The sequence below is a fragment of the Sciurus carolinensis genome, chromosome 5, assembly GCF_902686445.1.
Source record: "Sciurus carolinensis chromosome 5, mSciCar1.2, whole genome shotgun sequence".
In the NCBI taxonomy this organism is placed as follows: Eukaryota; Metazoa; Chordata; class Mammalia; order Rodentia; family Sciuridae; genus Sciurus; species Sciurus carolinensis.
The window spans coordinates 80,481,345-80,501,147 of NC_062217.1; the positions used below are offsets into that span (position 1 = coordinate 80,481,345).

The following is a 19,803-nucleotide window of genomic DNA, read 5'->3' on the forward strand; positions in this document are numbered from 1 at the left end:
AGGTAGGGAATGGAGAAAAGGGGTCGATTCAGTGGGAGGGTCTGCAGGGTTGACATGTTTTGTGACCTCCTGGTCTGAGGTTGGCGACATGGTGAGTCACTTGGTAGAAATCCATAGGGCTTGCTGACTCCAGATGCGTGCCCTTTTCTGCAGTTCTGAACACATCCCAATGCAAAACAAGCGCTCCTGTGATCCGGGCGGTGGACATCTGTTGTGACTACTGCACCAGGAGTCCTCTAGAGGGAGCCAGACCACCGCGCGGAGATCGGGTGCAGCGGAATGTCGCGGGCTCGGCAGAAAGGCGGAGTTCAGCTGGGGTCAAGGACGTCCCAGCTGGGAAGGTTTTAGGGTCTGAAACGTCTGGAGACATCACCAAGTGACCACTCTCTGCTCTGGTGGCTCAGCGGATCCACAGCTCAGCGGCAGAGGCAGCTGCGCCAACTGCGCATGCGCCTAACACCAGCTGTGGTATCTTAGCGAGGCACAAGAGGACGCCCCAGAGCCTGCCACCGCCATTGCCACTGCCCTGCTTTTCTTGTCTGACTTTAGGAATGTTCTCTGGACATGTCATGCTAGTGCCCTCAAAATGGGGAGGGCGGGTTTTGGACCATCCGAACATCTTGTCAAGGATTTGGGCCTATTGAAAAGTGAGGAGCAGGGCTGGCTGGGCTTCTAGTACGGGCTGGACAGTTTAATGTCGACTTCCCAGAAGGAAAAGCTGTGAATCCGACCTTGAAACAGATAACCCAATATCATACCCCAAAGGGAGTTCCCAGAAACCCAGGTCTAGGAACCAGCAGGCCTGGAATCTGGGACATATCTTTTATCCCAAGACATCCTTTTGGAAAACAGGGCCTATCTCAGTTCTGAGACACCAGGATTTTTCCAGAGACATGGATATTCTGGCCTGCCCTAGGATCTGGGTCCTCTTTTGGTCAGCAAATTCCATTTTACTGGCAGTGGTGATTGGTTCAGGGGATTATCTCAGGATTCAAACCTGGACCTTTGTTGGGGTTAGCTGGGAATGTTGGGAGGCAGGAGGGATGTATTTACTAAAATGGTGGAAGCCAAGCCTGACGCTATCATTTTTAAATCCAGGTAAAGAGACCATTCTAAGAAAAAAGTCTGTCAGAGGCAGAGGGTTGAACAATGAAGAGAGAAAGCCAATATATCATCTGAGCCTGATCCAGCTATGCCTGAGCCCATTAGCTCTGCTTTGAACCAGTACATTTCTTGGAGAAAGTCAGATTGATTTGATTTTTGTGACTGATATAAAGTCTAAAAAATAAAGCAATCCTGAAGAGTTAGAATAATGAATCAAAACCAACAGCAGGAACGCATACACACCTGTGTACGTGCGTGGGAATACACACACACACACACACACACACACATTATGTATCAGAAAACAAAACCCCCAAACCAACAATAGGATAGGATTTCTATTTATGTTCCAAAAATAAATTGCACAGGAGAAATTTTTTAAAAAGAAACGATTTAACAATTTGGGAGTTTTAATAGTTCACAAGCTTACCAGAGAGAGCTAAGAGTCTACCAAAGAAAGGTGGCATGAATGTTGGAATTAACAATGATGTTACTGTGTGGAAGAGGGCGGTGTAAAAGACAGGGGAGTGATTAGATGTAAAGGTCTAATCACTGGTGGCTATTAGATCATTAGATTATTGTCTCATAATCTAAAGCACAGCTGAGTGACCATGAGGAGGGTCACCTCAAAGGAGAGATGACCTGTAACCACCTGACCTGGAGGCAGCAGTGGGAGGTTGTGGCTTTATTTGGGAGGTCACTAAGTGTCCCTTCTTGGGTGGTCAGAGGGTGCAATGGCTGCTCAATTCTTTTCAATTCCAGTATTCTCTGGCTTTTAGAGAGCTATGATTTTCTGATTTGAAGTTTAAAACTTATAGCCTCTAAGTCAATGTTACCACATCTGGCAATTAGATCTACGGAGAAATACTGTGCTGTATATATGTGGTGGGTTTTGTGTGTGTTTTTGGGTGTGTATTGTTTTATCGTCAGTTGTTTGCATGATTGGGTAAATGAGACAGTCAGGGGCCACCGTAGGAACAAAGGGCAAAGGTACTCCTGGACTTTGGCTCATAGCCTGACAACCATTAAAAGATCCGACCTTAACTCAGTTTCTTAGATTCCAAATGTGACTTATTTATTCATCCTCAAACAGTACCAGGTGCATCATTAGAGCCAGGTGCTTTCACCTAACTCATCCTTATCACAGGGAAGAGATGGTAGAGTTGAAGCACCCTCACAGATCATACGTAAGGCCAATTAATGTCCTAATCCCCAGCCCACCCTTGCAAGCAGCCATTAAATCAGCTCTCCTCTTTTATTCCAGGGAACCAGCCTGATACTTTATCAGAGTTGTCTCATTCATTAAGTAGAAGCCCAATAAAGACTTTGCCTATTTGTACTTGTGTGACTCTATTTTGTTTCTGTCATCATCATGTCAAAGTTCTGAGCTTGGCATCAGTAATGTCCTGGGGCTCAAGGCAGAAGGAGGAGGCTAGCACTGTTTGCAATGGGGCAGGGACCCCGTCCAGGGACTTTGGCAGGGTGGGTGGCCCTTCAGAGTCAGGTGTGCAGGATGTTGGGGATGGAATGTCGGTCTAGATCCCCAAAGTTAGGTAGGCACACAAGATCACGAGCAGCAGAGGCCAAATGGACAGCTGGAGATGGGTAGCAGGGGCTGGGTGGTGGGAAGCCCAGTGTGCCAGAAAGAGGCAAAGGATGAGATGGTTGAGACCAGCAGTCCATCTCATGGAAGGTGCCTGATATTAGATTCCAGTGGTTTGAAACCTTTCTGTCTCAAGACTATGTCAGCTCTTTGGAGCCTAAGATGGGGAGCTGAGCCTTCACCTCCTCTCCTGAGGACCTAGAGAAGTATTGGGGAAGGATGAGGCAGGAGCAGATGGCACTAACATTTCTAATTAGATTGTAAAGAATTCTTTCAGCCCTAACCTTTTTTCTTAAACAAAGCATGCTTCTTTGTCAAGTTTTTTCACTTCACAAGGTGCATGATCATTTGATGGAAAGCATCTGTCACAATGGTTTGCCTAGCACAGGCCCCGAGTCAGGAGTAGCTCTTGTAATTATTGGTATCAAAATCAACAATATACTCCCACAAATGTGAGCACCATGGAGAAACATCACCTTTAATTCCTCTTTTGATGTTGCATAAGACAGTTTGCACAATGACCAGGAATCTCATTAGTACTGCTGCCAGGAAAAGGAAGTAGTCACTGACCTCATGCCATCCGCTGACCAGACAGGTCTGGAGATAGTGGTCTGGGTACTAGTGAGAACTGGCTAGTAGGAAGTGTCTTCTGGTGACAAAGCGTCCCTAACTGGACCTCCTGTTCCAAGGTGAGCTGCCATTCTAGGCTGCACTCCACCATCTCCGTGGTCACTGGGAGCTTCTCAGGCAGCTTTGTGCAGCACCTGATGAGCACAGGGTTGCATCCATTCAGAAACTGGTAGCCAAACATGAGGTCTTCTTGCCAGTGGTTCATGACCCGCTTTGGGGAGAGAAATGAGGCCCAGCATAAGCCCTGAGCAGAAGGCAGTCCCCTTGACCCTTATCCTAGAGCAGAGTATCTGCTGGGTCTCCTCTCCTGGGCACTACTGGACAGCATGCTGGCCACAGGCTTCACTAACCATGCCCAACTATGTGCCTCTGCCAGCTACTGGTTCAGGCTACGATGCCACCCTGTCTTCCCTGAACTGGCTCTCAGTGGCTCACAAGCCTCCCAAAATACCCATCCCTCTCTCAAGAACTCAGGTCCTTTAGCCCATCATCTGCCCATGAGGGGAGCAGAGGGGATACTGGAGTGGTGTTGACCAAAGTCATTTCTCTGTGTGCTGATTTCATCTGCTCTTTATTCAACCACTCGTCTCTTTAACTTTCTGTGACTGTTTCCTTCTGATATCATTACTGCCAATTACCAAGCCAGTATTCTAACAAAACACATCCTAGTTCAAAGGATCCAACTTTGCTTTTATATAAATGCTTAAAGAAACAAAGCTAAGTCTTGACATTACTGTGTCCAGAAGCACCATGAATTATTGATATCTGTGAAAAATAGTTCCATATCAGATAAAGAAAAATACCAATTTTTGAAATTTTTGATGGCAAAATGAGGTTGAGGGTGTATGAGCTTGAATGTTCAAGGAGGAGAAACCTTGGGAAGTGAGGGTAACCACAAGTGAGGCAAGTGGCATGGGATACAGCAGGTGCTAGCCTGGAAGATGTGGTGGCATGCCCTTGCCAATTTCCTGGCATGACTTGAACAGGAAAACAGCATCCCCCTCCCCAGTACTGCAAGAGTCCCAAAGGCACACTCACCAGAAATAGTGTTGCTGATCTTGACGAAGATTTTCTCAAAGTCAGCAAAGTCATTCCAGGATGACTGGAACATGTGCATGAAACGGTTGATGAACAAATTCTCCATTCTGCAGACCAGAAGACAGGTCACCCTCACACATTCCACCACACATCCCCTCAGGATCTTTATGATACTCCCAAGAGCTTCCAGCAGCAGGTGATGGTTTCATGGAACCAGGACAGAAACTGGCACCTACACCTGATGCTCCTCCTACTGTACTTCACCCATATATGGAAGAGGTCAGGCCAGTTCCCTCCCAAACAGCCTAGTGCCTTGCATCCCATCCATGCATATATCCATGCATTCATTCATCAGGCATTTGCTACCACCACTGAGTGGGTCAGTTCTTGAGCAAGCTCCCAGGGACAAAATGCTATACCTTCTGTGCAGCTATTCAACCTAACAGTCTGGATTTGGAGGGATGGGTTCAATTGAGATGATCCTTAGTTACCTTCTGCCTGGCTCTGTATGTGGTACTTAGAAGGGCACGAGTTCAAATGCTCATTACACAGGACAAGAAAATAAAAACCCAGGACAAGAGCTTACTAAATTCAAAATGCAATATTTAGGTAAAAGAAGGGAGATGTGAGTGGCCTGAGCAAATCCAGGGGCTTTACTGAGGAGGCAGTGTGTGGGATGCATCCAGAAAGGTGAAGAAGAAGAGAGAATCTTCTGTCTTCCTACATGACCCAAGCAGGGTGCAGGACAGAGCCTGGGAATCTTGGCTACTTCTCACTGTGACACACTCTGCCTCACTTTGGCTCTCTGGCACACACAGCTGAAAGTAATGAGAATACAATTTACCCTGTTTCCTCCCACTGTCAGGGCTTTCTTCCCACTTCTTTGGCATGCTTCTGACGGCCTCTCAGAGTTCAGGTCTCTCCACCTGCTTTGTCATTTGCTTGAAGGGTTCCCCCCGATTGGGATGGTCTACACTTCTCTTTCTTCCTGGCTATGGACTGAACTGTGCCCTTCCTATTCCTTTGTTGAGGCCCTAACCTCCAGTGTGATAGTACTAAGTGATGAGTGTACATCCACAAGCCTGGGGTCCTAATTAGAATAAGATATATTACATACTTGTATAATTATATCAAAATGGTCTCTACTGTCTTGTGTAACTAAAATAAGCCAATAAAATAATTTTTGAAAGAGACGAGTGAGACTTTGCGGGGGTAATTACATTTTGATGGGGTCCTTATGAGGGTTAGTGCCCTTATAAAAGAGACACCAGTGACTTTGCTGGCTTTCTCTCTCCCTCATCCATATCATAAGAGGATTATTATCAACAAACCAGGAAAAAAACCTTTGACAGAACCAAAAAGTATTGTCACCTTCATCTTAAGACTTCCAGCTTCTGGAATTGTGAGAAAGAAATTCCTGGAGTATTTTGTTATCACAGCACCTCAGGATTAAAATATCCTCCTACTGACCACGTGAGTTAGAGGGTTTGGAGGGCTCAACCAGTGTTCACCTCACTTTCCTTCTATTTCAGGGAAGGTGTCCCTTTCTCAGAGAAGTCTCCCTTTCCCCAGGCTGGTGCTCGCTCTCCTGTGTTAAGCAGTGCTCATCACAGCTTAGGTGCAATTCAAGACCTTGAATACTCGCCTGCTGCCTTAAGCACCCCAAGGGCAAGGGCATGTCCTGCATGACTCAGCACGGAGCCCAGGTCTTCCAGCATGCAGAGGGACTCAGAGAACATTGCCTTATTAACTGAGAGGTGCCCTAGATACCTGGTGGAGGGGACCATGTAGTGGAGTTTCTCCAGTGGGTTCTCCTCCTACCCACCACCCTCCATGGGTGACGGGCAAAACCAAGCCCATCTGGAGAAGCAGCCCTGAACACCAAGAGCCCAGCACCCTGGTTGGACTCTGACCTTGTGTAATGATTTGACTATGACGCAGCTACCAACATACAAGGAGTTTTGTCAGGGGCAAGATTAGGAGTTCAGCAGCCTCCTTGAATCTCCCAACCCAGCAAAACCCAAGGACTGAGGTTGCAGTATTCTGTCCAGATGAATTTGATTGATGGAACAGAGGACTCAGGGATGTCAAGCTCTGCTGTCCCAGGGGAGACACCCCATGGACATGCATGAAGCAGTCAGTCAGAGACACTAAAGGAACTCTGTGGGCAAGCAGGGGATGCTGGGAGTTCTCCCGGCCTCAACAGGCCCAGGAAGGTCATGTGAGTTCCTTTTGACTCCTTCTGCAGTTCAGCAGATGATCCTCTTCTTTGTACTGGCCATTCTGTCCCCTAGGAGGGGACGCCTGTGCTGCTCAGGAGAAGTTCATGGGAGCATGGAGGCTGGAGACGTTTGTGAGTGTCAGGTTATCGAGGGAACGTGTTGGTGCAAATTGCTGGAGCACAGCCTGGGCAGTGTGGCTGGCTTTGTGGTGACTGCACACAGTAGATGTACAGCACCTCAGAGCTGTAGACAGATGCCTCCTCGTCTTTTCCTTGCCCTTCCCTTGTGGAGGGCAGAGGTTTTCCACCTACGCTTGTCCTACTTTTCAGGGCAGGCTGCTGCAACCTCACCAGCATGATGGTGATACAGTCAGGGCCAAAGAACTCCCCAGCTTGACTCCCTTCAGTCTCATTATCTCCTCCTCACCCAATATCCAGTGTCCTGGACAGAAACCCTTGTGAAGCTAGAGGAGTATATCTCACTGTGGCATCTGGTATCAGTCTGGATGTAGAAAAGGACTTATTTCTGGAAGAGAGAAGCTTTTCCAGCCTCCTAAGATCCTACTGGGGCTCAAGGATGGCTCAGTTCTGGATGGTGCCCAAGAATAAGGTCCTATGCCTGGGGGAGTATGTGGGGAACTGGAAGTGAGTCATGTCTCCCCAGCTGGGTCTTTCTGACCTCAAAACAGAAAGTTGGCACTGAAATAGGGAGGGGTGTGGCAGTACTCAGAGGAAGCTACAGATTCAGGAAGAAGTGGGGTTGAGAGGGAAAATATTTACATGTATGCTGGAAGCAAAATATTTCTATATGCTTAGAGACAACTGAAATATTTGGGACTTTAAAGAACTGTTTTTGCACAAAAGAAAACTCGAAGCCCAGAGAGGGCACCTGGTTTATTCAAGGTCACATAGCCAGGTAAGAGCATAGCAAGGTAAGGGCATAGCCAGATAAAAACACTGCCAGGTAATGACACCATGAGGTAGCAACACAGCCAGGGGAAGATGTGGACACATAAATATGGATCCAGAGAGGAGCCCAGACTGTCTGAGTCCATGGCTTTCTCCTATGCTGAGCTGCTGGCCTGGGCTGGACACCAGCTGTTGGTACCAAGAAAGGCAGGAACTCTTGCCTCCTTTGCCTGCCCCTGCTTTTTTCCTTCTAACAGCTTCTCCACTTTCCATTTCACAGTTTGCTGTTTGGGGTGGGGGACAAAGCTTACAGAAGAGGGTTGGCCTCCTTCCAGGCACAGCAGGTGGCTCAAAGGAAATACTTCAGTTACCCAGAAGTAGGGAGGAAACAAAGCTGTGCAGAGACTCAATGGGGAAGGCCTCCTGGGTGACCTCAGTCACAAGTTTCAGTCTTCTACCACGGGGACTAGTTCATCATGGGCAGAGAAGTACTTCCACAGCATCATCCATGGGGGACAGGACCCTGGATATGCACTTTCTCAGCACTTCATCCTCAAGATCCGTGAAGGCTGAGGGTCTCCCTATCAGACTGGGGATTGTATCAGAGGGTGCCAGATTCCCCTGCACCCCCATGATGTGCTGAGGGTCTGAACACAAGAATCTTGAACACAAGATTGTTCCTGTTGGTAGTCCACCCAGGCACAGGAGAGAGGGCAGCTGAGGAGTACAGATCAGCACAGAACATAAGGGTCTGGTCTAAAATTCCAGTCCCAGCACTTCCTAGCCACACGGGCTTGAGTAAGCCCCTTACCTTCACAGTGCCATAGTTACCTCATCTATGAAAAGGACATAAAGATGCTCACTGTCTCACAGGGCTGACATGATGTACATAAGCATGGCTATCTGTCAATAGATATAGTGACCATTACCATGGTTACCACTTGCTGATTAACATCAAAGTCTACAACCCAGGCCCTTGTGTTCTATGGAAACTATTTATAAAGTTGGTTAGCAGTTAGTATTGGGCTCTTTCCCTTCCCCTGGTCCCTCTATCTAATTCATTTGACTCCTTTCTGCCCTTCGCACCCAATTTATAGAAAAATTTACATATGAACTCCTCTTTACCCCTGTGTTCTCTGCCCCTGGAACTAATATTTCAGAGTGACCACAGCCAAAGGACACTGATTAGCTCTGAGCTCCTCTAATCTCTGGAAGCTTCTGACAAGTGATCTGTCCTTTCTTAACACTAAATGTCTGCCCTTTGACATTCTCTGCCCCTTGGACTTTGCCCCTGCTTCCAACTGCCATGGTCATGCCTACCCAGGTAGAGGAGAGACTCCTTGTCAGTCTCCTACCTTGGCAGCCTTAGCCCCACTTCTCTACACAAGCCCCCACCCTGGTCCTCCTGGATTGCTGTGAATCTTACTTCCACAGAGTGGCCATCTGTTTCCACTCCTTCCATCCAATCATCATGGCAAATGTCTATTCACCCTTCATCACTCAGCTTGCACATCTTCTCTTCTGGAAGGCTCTATTTTTCATATGATTCCCCCACTCTAGTCTACATATGCAACAGGAAGACAGAATCAAGAACTTAGTCAGTCTTTTTTGCCATCCTGCTCCATCCACCCAGGATATGAATCATTCTTTTATCCAGAGCACCCACCTATTTGTCATTTTATAGCCATCTCAGATATAAGATTTACTGTGTGGTGTCACAGTGATTGTGGTCAACCCTTGTTTTACTTAATAAGGGTCCCAAAGTGCAAAAGGAATAATGCAGATAATTTCCATATGCCAAAGAGAAGCTGCAAAGTGCCCCATTTAATTTGACAAGGTAGAAGTTCATCATAGGTGTGTATGAACAGGAGAAACCATGGTATGTATAGGGTTCAGTACTATCCAAAATTTCAGGCAACTACTGGGGCTCTTGAAACATACTCTCCAAAGATATTGAGGGGCCACCATGGCATGAGAGGCACTGCTGAAGAATTTGCAATGATTTCCAAATTAATCTATTGAACAAATGCTTTCTTAGGGAAACTCTATGCTTTGTGATCTTGGCAAATCAAATTTAAATCTTCCAGGCTTATCCCAACTTTCAGATGGGATTTCTTCCCCTACATTTTCCCAGCTGTTTTTCTGGTTGACACATCTCTGATTTTATAACAAAACTCAGTGTAAGGAAATAGAGCTGATACATGGAAATACATCTTATAGACAATGTTAGCAGAAGGACAGGATTATTTTTAAAATTTCCAAGAAGTTCAGCATTTAGGGGTAGCATTCGTGAAGTTAAGGGAATAATGCTCTTATCTAACAGTACTTCAGTGACATGGGTTTTTGAGGTGGGGTGGCAAAAACAGGGTCTCTTTCCCATGCAAAACTCGTAGCTCTGCTTTCCACAGTTATGTGAATGGGTTTCCTCAGCTTTCCTCCTCTCCATTCCTTTTGTGGTCACTTCTCAGGCCTCAGTCTTGGGGTTTTCCCTCTGCTCCATGCTGGCTCTGAGTTTTACTTCCTCCACTAAAAATCTGCCCCCTCTGTGGTGCTCTGTCTCTACTCTCCAGGCTCCAAATAGTGAGTGCATAGTTGGATAGACACACAAGCTGCTCCTCCCTTGAATCCACCAGGAACTTTCACAACCCACTGTGTTCCCCAGGAGGTCTGACCTGGCCATGGCACACCTTTGCAAACGGTGCTGTCCCCATCCCAGCACCCCAGCCTGTTGTCAGACCCCCACGTGTGTTTGCCTGGCCAGCAACAAAGCCAGGCCAAATGTCCCTTGGCTGTGAAGCCTTCCTGGGCCCCATCAGTAAGAGAATGTCCAGATGGAGAGAGTCTCTTTATGTACTCCTGTCTGAGGGGGCAGCTGCTCAGTGGCCAGGTGGTGCTGGAGAAGCACCCAGTGAGTCTCACTCCATTATTAAGAATGGGCAAAGACTAGCATTTTTAGGGGTACCCTTTCATGTGTCAGCTGGGATGGCTTAAGTAGCTCAATTTCAGTTTCATAATCCTCAGTAGGAGCTGTCCTTCTTTTCCAGAGGACAACATCGAGGCTCAGAGAAACTAGACAACATTTTAGGATTGCCCACACTAGCAAAAGCCCTCTCCCATGTGCCCCTGTAGGGTGGGTTCCTCTGAGTTGCCTCTGCCTCCCTAAGATTCAGCCCACGTGGCTCAGGGGAAAGTCCTCTTGTCTCTTTGATCTCATGGATCTGGGTCCAACCTGCCAGCACAGAGTCAGTGCTCAGCTGACTGCCCCAGCTATGCTGTGGTAGGAGGAGCTGAAGGGCCCATCTTAGGATTTCTTTGCTTTTTTCCTGCCAAACAGTCCATCATTCAAGAGGCTGAGTGCCCAAGATGACGTGGGAAAAGATAGGCTGCAGTGTTACTGAAAGGCTGGTGGCCAGTGTGGGCTGGGGTGTAGCAGCACAGGAGGGAGACCTCACTGGGCCCAGGGACTGGCAGGAGCTTCTAGGAGAAGGGTCTGTTACCCACACACTGGCAAAGAAATGGGAAGGGTGTTTGTGGCAGAGGAAACAACATGGGAAAAGATATGGGGCCACAGAGATGCCTATAGTTAATTCTGGATTTATGTAGCTGGAGCAGCCTGGGCAGGTCGGGAGGAGAGAAGGCTGGGTATGGCAGGTCCACTTGAATGTATCTTGAAACCTAGATAGACACACCTGGGCTCTCACCCGAAATTGGGACAATCACTGAAGGATTTCAGGGAGGAGAGTGAAAGAATTATATTTGCTTTTATATAAAGAAACTCCAATAATTTATAAGCCACCCAAATGCTGTGATATGGAGCCCAGGGGAGCAGGTAGAAGGGTGTTCCCAAGAGCATTAGTACCAGGGAGAGATGATGGAGCTGAGAGAGCAGGACAAGTTTCCTGAGGACCCCAGCACATGGACTTGACCATACATGCATCTGGTATGTGAGGGTGGGTTAGGCCCACAGAAGCCTCTAGGCCAGTGATTTTAACTCTGGCTGCACATTTGATTCTCCCAGGAACATTTAAAATATGCCCCAGTCAGCAATGCAAAGACCATCGTTCAATGATCTATATGGGGAGGGGCAGAACAGCAAGGAACCTATAATATTAAAGGTAGTCAGGATTGAGAATCTCTGGCCTTGGTTGCTACAAGCCATGAAGGAGATGCATGAGGAGAAGGTACCTGTGTCATATGTGTGTGTGTCTTTTCCTACAGTGAAGTGAAGCCTGGGAGGTAGCAACACTGGCCCCTGAGTCACCAGGAGGGTCACACAATTCATTTTGACAGAGTTGACTGAGCACCTATTCTGTGGCAGCTGCTGTGCCAGGATCCTGAGATACAGAGATGACAATGACCTTAAGGAACACTGAGTAGACATAAGAAAGGCCTTCCTGGCCTTCACTTCACCTCCCTCTCTCCCTTCCTTTTTTCCATCCCTCCATCCAGTGCCTAGACACTGACTACTTGATTTGGCCATAGAGGAGATAAGATGTGGGTGGCAACTGCATATTCCAAGCAATAATGCCCACCCGTGGGTGAAAACACAGCAGTGCTTGGTGTCTAGAATCCTCAGGTTGTGACTGTGCTAGAGGTTATCCTGTGGTAGTACATTGAGAATTCACTCTATAGTCAGGATATAATCAAATGCATTGGGTGCTACTCACCCAACCGAAAGTCCCAGCGAGGAAAGGAGAGAGGGTCCCACACCCAGCCCTGGTCACCAAAGGGGCCACCCAGCATCCTTAAGTTCTCAGAAACTCACGCTTTGGAGTAGTTCAGAACAAAGTCCACTCCTTTCTCACTATCAAATTGGATATCACGGGGCAAATCCTTATGACACTTGGCATCGATACTCAAGGGAAAGCCAGGGTTCCACTCCATCCATCTAGCATGAGAAAGGAGAAAACTGAGTTAAACGCTAACCTTTGGTTTGCTCCCCTCAGCCAAAGGCTGCCTGTGTTGTCTGATATGTATATCTAGTGCTTGACACATCGCAGATGGACCCTGCATCCAGCGTGGTACCAGGGACCCCTTTCCTGTGGCAGCCAACTTTGCTGTGCTCTGACCATAACAGGGGAAGATCTGAGCCTGGCTTACAGCCAAGGAATAGTGAACAGAATAGGTGTGTACTAGTACATCAGAAGCAGTGAAGGAAGCCTCAGGACACCTCACTTATTAGAGGCAACTTTAAACAACAATGTATCCCATAGCACAGGCCCATCTTGCTAGTCACAGGAGGCAGAAATTGTTAAGGCTGCCAAGCCACAACCAACTTGGGTGTCCAGTGTTCATTCAGCTTGATCAGTGTACACCCTTGGACTGTGTGCATGTTCTGCATGTGGTGGTCAAGAGAAAGGAGACAGGGGACAGTTCTGATGCCTTCACAATAGGGTCACATGTCAGTGGAGAAATGAGTGACGATCCCCAGGCACAGACTATAGAGGGGTTGCCTTCTCTAACCTACCAGCCAACAGCAGGTTTAGAGATTATTACAATTAAAATTGCTCCCTCCCAAAATGAGCCATGCACTAAATCCATTAAGAATTTTGAGATCGTGGTACCCTTAAAACTGAAAGCATTGGACACTTATGTTTTATTTTTCTACTTTACTTTTCTTCTGCTTATTTATTTGCCAAACCTCAACTGCAAAAACAAGACGAAACAAAGCAAAAATGAACCAGTGTTTATTTAAAAAACAAAATTTACTTTTTTTTTTTTTTTTTTTTTTGGTACCAGGGACTGAACTAAGGGACACTTAACACTAAGCTACATCCCCAGACTTTTTTTTCTTTTTTAATTTTGAGACAGGGTTTTCCAAAGTTGCTTAGGGCCTCACTGCATTTCTGAGGCTGGTCTAGAATTTGCAAACTTCCTATCTCAGTTTCCCAAGTCGTGGGATCACAGGCATATGCCACTATAACCAGCCAAAACTTACATTCTGAGATTTCAGATTTTCCACTTGAATTTCTGACTCTCCTTCCTTTTTAATTTCCTGAGGGGAAAATTTGAGAACATTAAAAAGTCTAAAGTACTTTTAATAAGATCTTGTGCTTTTACTGTTATGAAACTCCTCATGTTTTTCAAGGTGTTCTGCAGCCCAGTGGGATCCCTCTAGGATCATAAGAGGTGACCAGGAACCAGATAGAGTGCCTCCAACAACAGTGGCATTGTGGAAAGTGTTTTCTGTTACATGACACGTCGCATTTCTAACTGTGGACTTACTTATATCATTCTATTTTCTTAGATTTTATAACATTCTACTTTCTTAATTTTATTTTTTTCATTATTGGCATGAATGCTGATGCTAGTAAGAGAAAAATTGTGGACAAGTAGGCAGATAATTTTCTTTTGTGGTGGAAAATGATTCAAGGCATCTCCAATATAGGTCTAAAATTGAGCCAGTCATTTGGGAGCCCCACTGGCAGTAACTATGGTAGTTACCTGTTAATTAACACTAGTCACACCAGCTTAAATTACTAATGATTTCCTCTTTGCCACTGGGCAGTTTATGAACTCTAATGAACAGTAAGAGCTTATTGGACCTAGATTTTTCAGTGAGCCCAAAAATAACACACAAGACAGCAGTTGGCATTCACATTTTAAGTTGGGAGTTTATTTAGAAGAGAAAGTTAAGAACTTTTCCTAACAGATAAAAGCTTCTCTCTGCCTGTCCTTCCTCAATCTCCTTTGATTGCAGCACCAATGGGCAGAAATGCCCCACAGTGAAAGGTTAAGAGAAGATGGGTCCTTGCGTGCAGAGATGGAACAGTTTACCAGCAAGTTTGCTACTGACCCCTGAAACCAAACCCCCGTGTTCCTTCTGCTAAAGCCTGTGATACCCTGACAGGCTGACCCACAGGAACCAAAGATCTCATACCACAGACATAAATAGGCAAAGAAAACAATAGCACGCCACTGAGGAAGATCAAGTGGAACAACTAGGCAGAAGTAAGGACGAAGCAGGAAAGACATTTAATTTGTAGGTGTGTGCATGTATATGAGTGTGTGTGTGTGTGTGTGTGTGTGTGTGTGTGTGTTGTGTGTGTGGAGAGAGAGAGAGAGACAGAGAGAGAGAGAGAAAGAGACAGACAGATAAAAGAGACAGAGAGAGAGAATATCTTAAGGAGATGCATATAGTGCAATTCAATGTAAAATGACTTTCCCTAGCCACAAAATACGTTTTCTAAGTTAGGAATTTAATAGGGAAATGGAAAAAGAGAATAATCATTTTGAGTATGACTGGTCTCCTAGAAGACAAAATCAATTCATTCTATAATTTTTGAGCACATTTTACGGGCAGGAAGTGTTACATGCAAAAATAGAAGGAAATGTAACACAAATGTGGAACAGAACTACAAAGAAATGGAAGTCAAGAGTGAAACTATGAGAGTCATGAAGCCCAGACACAGAAGATTTAAAATCCAAACAGTAAGAAGTCCCACATGAGAGAGGAACACATGGAGAAGTTTAAAAAAAAATCAAAGATATAGAAGAAAATGTCCTTAAACTGAAAAATGATTTCAATTTTCTCAGTCCAAGGTAGAAAGGAAAAATTATACTGTTAATATATTTCTTGTTTATTACAGCGAAGTTAGGAAGTCTGTGTAAAAGGTTTACAGGCAATGTTTTTACATCATCTTCTTACAAGTCAAGTGTTTGGTGGGGATAAGTGATGCACAGACTCAGATATACTACCCATGAACCCTTCTGAGGAAATTAACTGAACAAATTCAACTACATAAAAATTAAATTTGATGGCTGATAAGTGGATGATGACACATAATAAGGGGTGGGAGGGAGGCAAGAATGGAGGAAGGAGGAACTGTATAGAGGGATAAGAGGGGTGGAAGGGGTGGGAGGGAAGAAAAAAAATAACAGAATGAATCAAAAACTATTACCCTAGGTAAATGTATGATTACAAAAATGGTATGCCTCTACTTCATGTACAAACTGAGAAACAATGTGTATCCCATTTATTTACAATAAAAATGAATTTAAAAAAACAACTCAAAAAACAAACAAAAAAAATTAAATTTTAATGAAACATGAAATACTATACTAAAGAGTGCTCATTATAAAGCAATAGTAAATATAATGTTAAACAAATAAATAAAAATTTTGATAGGGGTGTTCATCATTAGCACTATTAACTTCTGGAGATTCCATCCATATGATATGAAGAATAACAGTGGTATAAATAAGGAAAAATAAGAGACAAAATTATTGTTCTAATAATGTGTCAAAATAAGTAACAACAAAGACTTAACTAAAATTAAAGAAGTGATTAGAACCAATGAAAGAGTTTAGTAAGGTGCCAATACAAGGTAAAATCATTAAACCTATTTAGTTATCTCAAAAACTTATGAAGTGTTTATAGCAGCATAATTCACAATAGCTGAATTATTAAACTAACCTAGGTGTCTACCAATGGATAAAAGGATAAAGAAATGTGATATATATATATATATATATATATATATATATATATAATGTGGCTTTATTCAGTGAAAAAAGAGGAACAAAGTTATGTCATTTTCGAGAACATGGATGGAACTAGAGGATGCTGTGCTAAGTGAAATTAATCAGATGCCAAAAGTGAAGAGGTCTTAAGTTTTCTCTCATATATAAAAGCAAGAGCGAGAAAAGAAGAGAAGAGAAACCTCATGAAAATAGAAGAGACCCCACTAGACTAGAGAAAGGCGGTCAGGGGAGGGAAGAATAGGGAGGGAAGAAGGGCATAGGAGAATGAAATAAAACAAATTATGCTTTGTGTATGTATGAATATATCACCATGAATTCCATTATTATGTATAATTAAAATTAGAAGTGAACAAAATACTTACAAGGTCGTGCTGTGGTGTGGTTCATTCCCCAAAGGTTCATGTGTTGGAAGCTTGACCCAGTGTGCTGGGACCTTTAAGAGATGGGTCCAGTGGAAAGTCCTTGGGTCAGTGGGGACTCTGCCCTTGTGAATGGATTAATGCTCTCTCCGGGAGTGGGTCAGGTCTCCTGCGACTGGATTAGTTCTTAAGAGAGCTGGTTTTGTTATAAAGTCAGACCACCCACACTTTGGCTCCTTCTCTTCACAGTTGTTATCCTTTCTGCTTCTCTGCCATGTTGTGATACAGTCAGCGGTTCCTCACCAGGATGTTGGTGCCACGTTGTTTAGGCCCACCAGCTATCAGAATTATGAGCCACATAATTCCCAGCCTGAGATATCTTATCATAGAAACATAAAATGAACCAATATAGGTAATTATTTTTCCCATTTAAAGATGAGGGAATTGAGGCCCACAGGACACAGAATAAGTGGGATCTGAGCCCCTCACTCTGCTCTTGGTCCTTGTACACAACTGTCATCCTGTGCCTGCTGTGTGCTTTGGGTATCATCCCCAGTGAGCAGCAAAATATGTATTATATAAACAAATGAGGCTGGAAAAGTTTGACTCTTACTTTACATCATGTATAAAGACACAGGGTAGATGAATTAAGAGTCTAACTAAAAACAAAATTATAAGAGTATCAGGCAAATACACAGAAGTATTTCTTTAATACTGGAGTGTGGAAGATTTTATTAAGCAAAGTAAGAAGTCTAGAGGTTAAAAAGGAAAAACAATACATACAGTTAAGAAAATTTTAAAAACTGAAACATTTTGTGACAAAGGCAAAAAGCAAAGAGAAACCATACTTACATATGTAAGAGATATCATAGATAATAAGAAAAGAATCCACAGAGAAATAAAACATACAAACAGGCAATTTAAATAACAGGCAATGCATAGATACTTAACTGTTCAGTGGTCAGGGGAATGCAGATTAAAACAGCACTAAGGTCTCACTTAGGGATTTTTTGATTGTCAAGTATTGAAAAGATGGATGTCATCAGTTATTGGCAAAGCTATGAGTAAAAGTATCTTTTTTCATATGCAATAGGTGGGACTGAAAACATTATAATATTTTGTAAAGAATTTTTGTCAGTAGTTCTTGAAATAAAAAGTGCTGACTTGACCCAGCAATGGAAGTTTTGCAAATGGATGTACTCCAGTCCATAAAAATGTTTGTACAGGTTTCCTCTTTGCAGCACTGTTTGCAATGTCCAAAACGAACACACATACAAAAGGGAAACCAGCTGAATGTCCATTATTAAGGGAATGGTTGATTGCGTTTATGATACACCCACATGAAGCAAGAAATCCATGGCAATTTACAAAGAGGAAAACAATGAGATAGTATTTCACCTGCAGTAGATGAACAAGAGTGAAAAAGTCTCAAGATGGGAAGCCTGCTGATGATGTAGGGAAACAGTAACTATCAGGAACATCTTCTAAGGGTGTGATTTGGCAGATCCTTTTGGGGAAATCAACCTTCAATATCTAGAACACTTAAATATATGTGGTTTGTGACCCTGAATGTTTACTTCTGGGAAAATTCCCTAAAGTAACTCTTCCCTGAGAACACAGAAACGTCTGAAAGAAACAGCAGGAAAGTTAAAGACAGTCCACATTGCCATCAACTGCACAGCAGGTGAGCATAGAGGATTATTCATAGAACAATGCCGAGGCTGGGGATGCAGCTCAGTAAGAGAGCCCTTGCCTAGCCTTAGAGAGCCTGGGTTCACTGTCGAGCACTGCCAATGCAAACAAACAAACAAACAAACAAAAAACAAAAATAAGGCTTTGCTATTCCAAAGTTAAAATTAAGGAATGGCATCTATATGTATCAGCTGGATGCTCTTCAAAACATAAAGGTGAGTGAAAATGTGAGGCAACAGATAGATTAGGTTAAATGATGTGGATGACAGAACATACAAACTCTACAGCTATGCCTCCTCTCGGGTGCCCACTCACAGTCTTGGGCTGCAGAGTTACCACTTGGCTCAGCTGCTCTCTCTCCCTGCATTGTTGAGCCAGGGAGGCCGGTCAGCGGGATAGGTGACTTTCTGACTTATTGGGGACTATTCTTAGTTGTTTTACTTCCACACTCTAATCTGGAAACCTGAGAATTCATGTGAAAGAGGAAATCCAGGACTCTGCAGATCCCTCACAGTTCAGTGTTTCCTGATCGGAAGCAGAGGAGGGAGTCTGAAAAGGCCAGATGAGTAGAAGGAAGAAAAAAATGACAACTAGGCCTAAGTTAGGGGCAAATATCTCACACCCCCCCAAAGAATATCAAAAAATATTTCACCAAAACAAATCCTCTAGTCCTCTCTACAAGTCCTAGATTGTGATGAGGTTAAACAGTTTTCAGAGAATCCTGGTAGATAAGGGGCAGCTTATTTAATCAGGTTGCCACTAACTAAGATTCAGGTACTAAGGCTGAGAGCAAATTAAATTAATCTGATGGACATTTTGTCTTAACCCAGTTTCACAAGCTAGAAGTGCTCAGAGAATTGACTGTAAGGATTTTGTGCAGGTATTTGAAGTTGGGAGGGAGACCAAGGAAGAAACAGAAAACTGAAAATAAATAAATAAATAAATAAAACTGATGGGAGCAGCACTGTCAGACAAGACCCTGTGCATTTACCAACTACAAATGTCTCAAAACACAAGCTGGTCCCGGTGGCACATGCCTGTAATCCCAGTGGCTCAGGAGGCTGAGACAGGAGGATCATGAGTTCAAAGCCAGCCTCAGCAATGGCAAGGCACTAAGCAACTCAGTGAGACTCTATCTCCAAATAAAATACAAAATAGTGCTGGGAATGTGGCTCAGAGGGTGAGTGCCCCTGAGTTCAATCCCCTCAAAAAAAATCAGATCACAGTGTCACACCTGACACTACAGGCATATTCAGTTTTATTTTTAATTTTTTTTGTGAAATAGAATATATAAATGCATGTATGCATGTGTATGTGTACATATGTACACATACGGAAAAATGCACAAATTACCTGTCTGATTACCTCCCAAGATCATCAATGAGAACACTCATCAACTTCAACCCCTAGTCTTTGTAACTATTATGTTTACTTTTTTATATGTCTGTTTTTGAGACAAGGCTGACCTTGAACTCCTGGGCTCAAATGATCTTCCCACTTTGGCTTCCCAAGTAGCTGGGACTACAGACAAGTGCCAACACATCCTTACTTTTATGATAGTTAATTCTTTGTTACTCCTTTGTTCTTTCCACTACTATACATTAACTTAAACAATATAATTCAAACTTTATGGATTGGTCAAACTCGTTGTCTCTGACTTCTTCCCTTCAAAACATTGTATTTGTGAGGTTCGTCCACATTGTTTTCTAAAATTATGACATTTTATTTATCTGATCTACTGTTGATGGACATTGACTTGTTTC

At 44.0% G+C, this 19,803-nt stretch overlaps 2 protein-coding genes across 2 annotated transcripts in view; both read right to left on the bottom strand.

The window, feature by feature from the left end:
• The window catches only part of LOC124985161 (polyunsaturated fatty acid 5-lipoxygenase-like), a 29,451-nt gene extending 13,053 nt beyond the window's left edge, over positions 1 to 16,398 (bottom strand). The window contains 4 exon segments of the mRNA XM_047553622.1: positions 3,378 to 3,550; positions 4,376 to 4,482; positions 12,271 to 12,393; positions 16,352 to 16,398. Of these exon segments, the coding sequence (XP_047409578.1) occupies positions 3,378 to 3,550; positions 4,376 to 4,482; positions 12,271 to 12,389 (399 nt within the window). The 5' untranslated portion in view covers positions 12,390 to 12,393; positions 16,352 to 16,398.
• The window catches only part of LOC124985162 (ankyrin repeat domain-containing protein 18A-like), a 33,900-nt gene continuing 30,465 nt past the window's right edge, over positions 16,369 to 19,803 (bottom strand). The window contains exon 9 of the mRNA XM_047553623.1: positions 16,369 to 16,686. Coding sequence (XP_047409579.1) covers positions 16,637 to 16,686 — 50 coding nt within the window. The 3' untranslated portion in view covers positions 16,369 to 16,636. The remainder of the gene's footprint in view (positions 16,687 to 19,803) is intronic.